Source organism: Babylonia areolata, chromosome 9, assembly GCF_041734735.1.
Source record: "Babylonia areolata isolate BAREFJ2019XMU chromosome 9, ASM4173473v1, whole genome shotgun sequence".
NCBI classification, from domain to species: domain Eukaryota; kingdom Metazoa; phylum Mollusca; class Gastropoda; order Neogastropoda; family Buccinidae; genus Babylonia; species Babylonia areolata.
Window position 1 is genome coordinate 40,458,573 of NC_134884.1, and position 10,000 is coordinate 40,468,572.

General features: G+C 44.0%; 1 protein-coding gene across 1 annotated transcript in view; it reads right to left on the minus strand.

Moving 5' to 3' along the window:
• LOC143285639 (uncharacterized) overlaps positions 1-256 on the minus strand; it is a 38,484-nt gene extending 38,228 nt beyond the window's left edge. The window contains exon 1 of the mRNA XM_076593035.1: positions 155-256. Within this exon, the coding sequence (XP_076449150.1) occupies positions 155-256 (102 nt within the window). The remainder of the gene's footprint in view (positions 1-154) is intronic.
• Positions 257-10,000: the final 9,744 nt, after the last annotated feature.

Here is a 10,000-nt window from a genome sequence, read left to right on the forward strand (position 1 = left end):
ACCCTTAAATGTTCTTGCTTTTTTTTTCCTTTGTACCTTTTATGCTATCAAGTTGACGAAAAATGAAGCTACAACGACTCATAAGTTACACGAGGAGGAGGAGAACAACAATATCAACGACAACCAAAAGAACAAGGGGAAGAAAGTTTCTCACCTGCAAGATGCCCCGTTTCCCTTTCTTGAGGAAGATGCCGAAGTTGTGGCTCTTGTTGAGGAAGGGGGCAGTGGGCCTGGTGGTGACTGCAGCAGCACTCATGGTGGTACTGTTTGTTGTTTGACGCTCAACCCAGGGAGGAAATTAAAGGGTTCAAAAATACTGTGTTCAAATTCTATTGTTTATAGTCCAGCCGATCGCGAATGAGCCATTTCAAGTTCTAAATTTCACACTAGGTTGAAGAGAACCCACAACAGTGTTAAAAGGACAATCAAAACAGTTTCAAAAAAAGGGCCATTCAAGTCTTGTTCAGTTCCATGGAAACAAAAAAGATTAGATCAAGTTAAACGTATTGAAAATAAAAACAGCAACAACAACAACAACAAAAAGTCAATTCGCCCACCCTGCGTCTGTTTCACTCCGGATAAATCTTAAATCAAGTTTTAAAAAAAAAAGTACTGATATACTCCAGGTACTGTAAAAAGAGTGTCCTGGTACAGGTCTTCCTGGAGCTCACTGTAAAATGTTTATGTCTGATTTCATTTCACGTCAGTTCAGAAGAAGGGGTCAGGATCCACTGCTCTAAAAATAGATGGATGGCTCATTGACCAGGAAAGCTGAAGCCAACTGGACGCCATATTGAGACTCGTATCCGGCTGTCACTCCTTTGAGAATTCATCCGAGTCTTATAACTGGTGGTAGTTTCTGAACTGCAACCGTGCATCTTCGATGAAATCGTGTTATGTTTGCCGTCACGACATGCCAAATGTTGTGTCTTGATTGACATCTACAAATGGTTTATTTACCAAAGTTATTAAAGGTAAACAGTGCAGTGACACGTAGCGCAAACTCGCTTTGGAGGCACACACAGGAATATCAGCTTACCTAACGCCGCGAGCAAGTGAAAGTTTCCGTGAAGCAGTCATCGTAGCCAGCTAAGCGCTCGGCTACATATATGAAGATATCACTTCGCGCTGTACTGACACGAGCAGCAAAATGGCTGATTGAACGCTTCCACTGGCTTTAGTTTGCAAAGGGGCTCAAAGAAGACATGTGCTATCCACCTGTTTTCAGAACAGTGGTCTTGATGAAGTAAATAACAGAGAGTGGCAACTCTCTCCATTTGCAAGGTGCATAACTTCAAATGGGAAGAGAGTTACCACTCTTTATTATTTGTTAACCCTTTAATCTTCTGGCCTCATTGTTCTTTAATTTCTAGATGCTAGTTTGTGGAATCTGCATGGATCGACGCACACTGGAACTGAGAAAGATCCAGGCGTTTCCAAACACACATCAAACATTTATTGAAGAACGCATAAATTATCCAGCGTTACAACAACACACAGACAAAGAATAGCCCGCGTCGATGCGCGTGCGCGCGTGTGTGTGCGGGAGTCAGTGCGTGGGTCGAGTGTGTGTGTTTCGTGTTTGTGTATCACATGTCTCGGTTTTGTTGTTTTTGTTGGGTTTTGTTGTTGTTGCTTGTGTGTGTGTGTGTGTGTGTGTGTGTGTGTGTGTGTGTGTGTGTGTGTGTTTTGTTTTGTTTTTCGTTTGTTTTGCAATGAAGAAAGCCTCGTGCTGAGCACTAAAAAGAAACCAGTATTCTATGGACTTGTACGTGCCTGAAGGAAAAAAACAATGCTACAAGACACAATGGGGCGCACAATGTACGTTGTTCGGACTGCTTACCTGGGCTGCGGTACATGAAAAATCTATATATGATTCAGCCATCCGAGCAGCACTGCGTGACATTTCTTAAGTCTGTATGGAAATTCTTAACGTCAAAAAAAATAAAAAAATAAAAAAATTTTTTTTAAATCGCATCAACTGAATGATGCGAACTGTGTGAAGTAAAAGAAAAGAAAACGGTAAATCTGCCTCTCTCTCTCTCTCTCTCTCTCTCTCTCTCTTAAAATAAATATATACGTCAAGGCTTTAAGCGACCGGAAGTGCATCAGTTAGGTTGTGTGAGGTATGATATGTGGACCTACGGTGAGTGTTGTGTGGTGTGTGATGTGATCATTCTTTAGATAATGTTTTGGAATAAAACTGGCGACTGTGTAAAGCACACACACACACACACACACACACACACACACCAGCCAACGACGTCTGTAACCTAGAGGCTGTCAAATCATTCATCATTAATTTTCTTCCTGGTCGTGTGGATAGTAAGCAACTGGGTGGTAGGTATATATTCGCATCGAAGGCTGATCTTGCAACACACACAAGTTCTACCATTAAAAAAAAAAAGGGGCGGGGGGAACAAAATAAATCAAGGACAATCTCCCTTATGTTGTCAAGACTAAGCAGAGCAAATCACACACCAAGAATTCAAGTCCCTTATGACAAGCGCAACTTGCCGAGTGGTTAAAGCGTTGGACTCTCAATCTGATGTGTGGTCCCGAGTTCGAATCTCGAAAACGGCGCCTAGTGGATAAAGGGTGGAGTTTTTTTTCCCGATCTCCCAGGTCAACATATGTGCAGAGGTGCTTGTGCCTGAACCCCCTTCGTGTGTATACGCAAGCAGAGGATCAAATACGCACGTTAAAGAAATAAGAACATACCTAGCATGCATACCCCCGAAAACAGTGTAGCCCACGACCGAAGAAGAAGAAATCTCTTATAATGATTTCACCACATCCACAACCATAGCAGAAAAAAAAAAGTAAATGAATGAATGAATGAATTTTAAAATCAATTCTCTTGATTTTTTTTTTTTTTTTTCAGTGTGGGATGACACAAATACGGAGCATTCACATTGAATCCCCAACTTCTGTTCAGTCGAACAATGTCAAAACAAGCATAACACCACACACCAAAACGGTAAGTCTTATCCCCGATGAAAAGGAACAAGGCATACTGGAGATCAGCGCTCGCTCTCTCTCTCTCTCTCTCTCTCTCTCTTGACGCCAATACTCAAGCCCTGGGGAGCGGTGGTGGTTTAGGAAACGACACATTAAACCACAGCATGGGAACAGCTTCAGTTGTGAACTCTCGCTGCGGTAAACACCATTAGGAATCCCAACACCCCCCTATCCCCGCCCCCCCTCCTGCCCCCATGGGCTTCGTCCAATCAGATTGGAGGACATCGATAGGGTCAGGAATTATTGGGGTGGTGACCAGCTATCACAGAATGGGTCGTTAAGAGACACCCCTCACCGCCAGCGCCACCACCCTTTTTCTCCTTTTCGTGTGTGTGTGTGTGTGTGTGTTGTGTGTGTGTGTGTGTGTGTGTGTGTGTTGTGGTGTGTGTGTGTGTGTGTGTGTGTGTGTGTGTGTGTCATTTCCAGTCTCTCCCTCTCTCCCTGTGTGCGTGTGTGTGATTTCCAGTCTGTGTATGTGTGTGTGTGTGTGTGTGTGTTTTCCAGTCTCTCTCTCTTTCTCCCTGTGTGTGTGTGTGTGTGTGTGTGTGTGTGTAATTTCGAGTCTATGCATGTGTGAGAGAGAGAGAGAGAGAGAGAGAGAGAGAGAGAGAGAGCACGAGTTTTAAAGGAATGCTGTTCATCAGTTAAAAATAAACCTTTCCACCAGTATGAGCACTGTATTGCGTCTTGTCTGGGTATCTCGTCTCCCTGTTTGTTCCCGCTTTCTTTTGTCTCCCGCTGTTATACTGTGTGTTGTATCAGCTGATACTTCTTCTTCTTTCCGTTACACGACCAATATCGACTTGCTGATGACTCTGTCGTGGTTCATGCATGCTGGGTATTTTCGTGTCTCTATAACCCACCGAACACTGACATAGGTTACAGGATCTTTAACGTGCGTATTTGATCTTCTGCGTGCGTATACACACGAACGGGGTTCAGGCACTAGCAGGTCTGCACATATACTGACCTGAGACATCGGAAATATCTCCACCCTTTACCTACCATGCGCCGTTACCGTGATTCGAACCCAGGATCCTCAGATTGAAAGTCCAACGCTTAAACCACTCGGCTATTGCGCCCGTCAATTGATGTAGTGTATTACTGTATTTAATATCTTTTTGTCATAGCATTTTAATTTTCTGTATGATATTCGGGCTGGTCTCCCCGCGGAGATCGCGTAGAAACAAATGCAACGACACCCATACTTCACTTAATGTTTTTCCTATTTGAAAGCGCATTTCTTTTTACTATCGAAGCGGATTGTCATTCAGAATAATTATTGTCAGTCACAGTCCTATTTTCGTCGTGGGATCTTTTACGTCTGTAAAATGCATGCTGCACAACGGGACCCCGACTTATCGTCTCATCCGAAAAACTGGCACCCGAACCAATACTCAAGGTCTAGTGGAAGTTGGAGGAGGGGGCGTAAAAATACCGGTCCGAATTTGATTGATTGTTTGATTGATACGGATACTTATACAGCGCCTATCCTCGGTCGGAGACCAAGCTCTAAGCGCTTTACAAACACGGGGTCATTTACACAACAGGCTGCCTACCTGGGTAGAGCCAACTGACGGCTGCCATTGGGCGCTCATTATTCGTTTCCTGTGTCATTCAGTCAGATTTCAGGCACGCACACATGCACACTCAGACATACATGTAACATTTAACATTTTACGTGTATGACCGTTTTGTTTATTTACCCCGCTATGTAGGCAGCCATACTCCGTTTTCGGGGGTGTGCATGCTGGCTATGTTCTTGTTTCCATAACCCACCGAACTCTGACATGGATTACAGCACCTTTAACGTGCGCATTTGATCTTCTGCGTGCGTATACACGCGAAGGGGGTTCAGGCACTGGCAGGTCTGCACATATATTGACCTGGGAGATCGGAAAAATCTCCACACTTTATCCACCAGGCGCCACCGAGATTCGAACCCGGGACCCTCAGATTGAAAGTCCAACGCTTCAACAACTCGGCTATCGCACCCGTTTGGGGATCGAACTCACTTCCTAGTCGGGCGCATTACTACCAGAACACCGCCCCATTGTCATCCAAATCTGCATATTGAACAAGGTCGGTTGATCTCCTGGGCTCAGGGTAAGCCTCCCCCCCCCTCCTCTATACACATAGACACACACAGACGCGCGCGTACACGCACATCCCCCCCCCCCCCACACACACACACACACACATATATATACAGAGCTGCCTACCTCCGATTATACGCATTTGCGACGTGATTTTTTTTTTTTGTTGTTGTTGTTGTTGTTGTTGTTGAAGAATCAAGTGAGGAAATGAGAGAGAGGCGGAAGGTAAGAGAAAGAGAGAGAGAGAGGGGGGGAGGGAAGACAGTGAGAAAGGAGACAGACAGATAGACAGACAGGGAGGGTGTGTGTGGGGGGGGCGCCGGGGACAGAAAGAGAAAATCAGAACACAGAAAAAGAGCAATCATCAACATCTCAACTCGCGAGCATCAAACACATTCGTTCCCTCCTCCACTGGACAGGCCCTTGAGTGGTGGTCTGGGTCAATGGAATAAGAGAATAAACCGAGGTCCCGTATGCAGCATGTACTTAGCGCACGTAAAAGAACCCATGGCAACGAAAGGGTTGTTCCTGTTAGAGAAAAAAAAAATTCTGGAGAAAAATCCAGAAATACACATGCAAACTAAAAAAAAAAAAAAAAAAAAAGATTAAAACTTCTCTTTTATTATTATTATTATTATTATTATGGGTGGCACTTCACTGTGGTAACGCGGTCTGCACGGAGAGAGCTGTGCGGCCGAATTTCATACAGGGGAAAAAAAATGTTGTGACATGAAAGTAATACAATAAAATAATTTTGCATATCACGCGCATAACGGAGAAGAAAGGGGTTTTTTGTTTTGTTTTGTTTTTTGGGGTTTTTTTGTTGTTGTTTGTTTGTTTGTTGTTGTTTTTTTTTGGGGGGGGGGTTTTTTTTTTTTGGGGGGGGGAGGGGGGGGGGTTGTCTTGTTGGGGTTTTTTTTGTTGTTGTTGGTTTTGTCGCAAGTTCACAGCTCACAAAAAGACACTATTTCTTACAGCGTGGGGAAGTTCCCATAATTGTCCTGCCTGCCGCCTGGCGCATCGTTTCAATAGGGATGGTCATCGTATTCCTACGTGTATATAATGTGTGACAGTTCACCACAACTTTACTTCACGTTCCTGCCACATGACTCATCACGATTCGCTTCACTGATTCCCTCCCTTCCTAATTAATTAACGCCCCTGTCATCATCCATCTTCTCTCTCTCTCTCTCTCTCTCTCTCTCTCTTACACACACGTCACAAGGATAGTATTTGCAAACAGGAGTGGAGTCTTCATGGTTCGTCGTGTGTGATTCCTGCTGATTCAAGATGATAAAAAAAATCAAATTTAAATTAAAACAAAAGTAAAAGAATATTTCAGAACGAGTGCTGACGAAAAGACTATTGCATCTGCACATTACGTCACTCGGATGAGGGTTGAGCAAGGATCCGTTATTATTTCTGTCTGCATGTTAAGGTAACAGCAGTTCGAGGATAACGGCACCACACACACATATGTGTGTGTGTGTGTGTGTGTTCTTTGTTTTTGTTTTTCCCTGTGTGAGATGAGTTTTAATACCTGATAGTTTTGTGTGTGTGTGTGTGTGTGTTGTTTTTTTGGGTTGTTTCTTTGTTTGTTTTTCAAGAGTGGGGGATCCCCGATAAGCGGGGTCCTTAGGGAAAAAAATCCATGGGGTGTTCCCCCCCCCCCCCCCCCCCCCCCCCCCCCCCCCCCCCCCCCTCCCCCCCCCCCCCCCCCCCCCCCCCCCGGTGCATCTTTTTTTTTCCCTCCTGCACCGGCTCGTCCATCAGTGGGAGAGGATCGATGACAGTGACTTGTTTATCGATGACGTAGCCCTTGATTGCCCAGCCACGTGACGTCATCTTTCAACGCTTCCTTTTCATCAATGTCACTAACACTTCGGTATGACTTGCCGGGGACGGAGGGAGTAAGGGAGGGAGGGAAAGAGGACATGGTTACGATATTTTGATGTGATGGTATGTCATCAGTGGGACTCAAGTCTCATGATGATTTATTGACAAAATTACAGGCTAAGGTCCCTGATGACAAAGTTTGTAGACATAAATATTACAAGGAAAACATCTTTTTTATATAACATGTGTTAAAATGGAACATCAAAAATGGTTAAGAAACTAGTCTCCGCTACGAAATAGGATGCAGAAAAAAAAATCACTATTCTCATGTTCAAGTTGTTTCTCGCAATTTGAAAGCTTTTTATGTACACAAAGGTTTTGAACAATATGGCAGGAGGTTGAAGACATAAATGGGTTCAGTTTGGTTAGACTTCGTTGTCTACGATATTAAGATTTTTTTTATCGATTGTTCCTTTGTTCAAAGAACAAGATGTCAGCGGAGAGAGAGGGGGCGAAAAGAGAGTAATTCTAAAAAAAATAGATGTGCGCACGTGTGTGTGTGTGTGTGTGTGTGTGTGTGTGCGTGTGTGTGTGTTCGTTGGTTCTTTTGCTTAACGTCTATTGTGTGTGTGTGTCCGTGAGAGTGTGTGTGTGTGTGTGTGTGTGTGTGTGTGTGTGTGTGTGTGTTGGTTTGTTTTGTTTCGTTGTTGGTTTTTTTTTTTGTTGTTGTTGTTTTTTTTTTGGGGGGTGTGTATTTGTGTGTGTGTGTGTTGTGTGTGTGTGTGTGTATGCAAGTGTGAAGCGTGTGTGTGAGTAAGCGCGTGTGCGCATATGCTTACCTATGTGCACGCGTGCGCGCGCGTGTGTGTCTGTGCGCTGTAAAACATTTCTTAAGGAGGGACAATAAATTCAAGCTAAAAATATCAGGATAAAGTACAATAATTAGACACACACACAAACACACACAATCACCCAGTAAGATAATATATATATATATATATATATATATATATATATATATATATATATATATATATATATATATATAAAATTCACGAAGCAAATATCAAACGCAGGACAAGATTTTTACGCGCAGTTCACAATAATCCTGTCTTAAGGCCAAGCGATGCCGTCAACAATATGATGCTCCCGGACATTTTACTCGCTGGAGGTGCGCCTGAAAAAAAAAAAAAAACGTGTATCTTATCGTATGGAAGAGAAACAATTTACGTCTTCGGTTGATCGGAAAACCGATTCGAGATCTCCAACTAACTCTGTTCCTGACGTCAGACCTATGGTCTGAAACGTTGGACACTCCTTATCAAAAGTGTGTCTTATTTTACAACCAAAAGTCATTATAAACTTTCTGCATTTTGTAGATTTTACAGGCTCAGTTTCATGTTATCGTCGATACGAGCTGCTGCTCCCCTCCCTCAACAAAAAACAAGAGAGGCAAGGCCTTCAAGACTCACTTGTGATAAATTAAGTCCCCTAGCATTAATTACAGAGTAATTTCCCTTTTTTATTATCTGCACCAAAACGTTTGCAAAATAAAACTTCCATGCTTAGCAAAAGAAGTTCCTGTTTGAACAAAAAATGATAATAATGACTCCTCTTGTTGTTGTGTCAGAATAAGAGGTCAAAGTGCCAAGTTTAGAGAATACAAAAAAATATAAATATAACAGTAAATGCAGTTTGCATATAATTTGGCTTCTATTTTTTTTGTGCCCATCCCAGAGGTGCAATATTGTTTTAAGCAAGATGACTGGAAAGAACTGAAATTTTCTTATTTTTATGCCAAATTTGGTGTCAACTGACAAAGTATTTGCAGAGAAAATGTCAATGTTAAAGTTTACCACGGACACACAGACACACGGGGACACACACACACACACACACACACACACAACCGAACACCGGGTTAAAACATAGACTCACTTTGTTTACACAAGTGAGTCAAAAAAGGGGGAGGGGGTCGGAGGGTCGGGGGGGGGGGGGCTCGGAACAGAAAGGCAGGGCCCAACCCTCCTCTTCCGCCGCTTCAACCTCCAACCGAAGTCATGCATTCATACCTGGGTGGAATGAGGAAAATCGGAGTACAGCGCCTTTTCCCCCAAGGACTGACACAACGCCATGCCGAAACGTAGCCTGGTACCCTGATCACTCAGTGGTCAACACTAGTTCCACGGGTGCGGTGGCCGAACGGTTAGCACGCTGGATTCTCTCCCGAGTTCGATCCCCGGTTCAGCGCACCTGGTGGGTGAAGGGTGGAGATTTTTCCGACCTCTCAGCACAGGTCACCATATGTGCGGGCCTGCTAGTTCCGGAACCACCTTCGTGTGAATATGCATGCTAAAAGGTCAGTTACATACGTGAATGATCCTGTCATCAACGTCACTGTTCTGTTGGTTATGGAGACACGAAAGTACCCAGTATACATCAACCACGAAAAAGTCATCGACAAGTAGATGCTGGTCTTGTAATGGAAAGTAGAAGTCCAACGCATAACCGTTTCTTCTGCCACGGTAACCGCTTGGTGACTGCATCAAGCAAGGACCATAGGCACACCTGTTGGTGAAATGGAAACGGAAACAGACTTCAATTGGTTTCAGCCACGATGCAGTCGTTGGAGAAAAAATATCAAAAAAACCACCACTGTCTTTCTCATGCCCACAGTCACTGTCACCATCTCTGCCTTGGTGATGCTGTCTGTCGTTTTACCGTCACTGCTTCTGAGCGTGACCAGCACGTGGCTTGAAGATGTTCTCTCGTCGTCTTCCCTCTCTGCTCTCAGTGGCTGAACATCTGCTCAGCTGACGGTATGTCAGAGCACTGTGTGTGTGTGTGTGTGTGTGTGTGTTGTCCATGCAGTATTGCTTTCACGATCCACACGTAGAGACGGAATCTTTGTTCTTGTTGTTTCTTCACCACCCATCGCTTGCCCATGGGGGAAGTTTTCCCGCGTGTTTTCCGAGCTCCCCAACTTATCCCAGCCAGTGCAATGGTTTTGTAGGGTGTCCCTCATAAAATCAGCCTGTCCACACGTG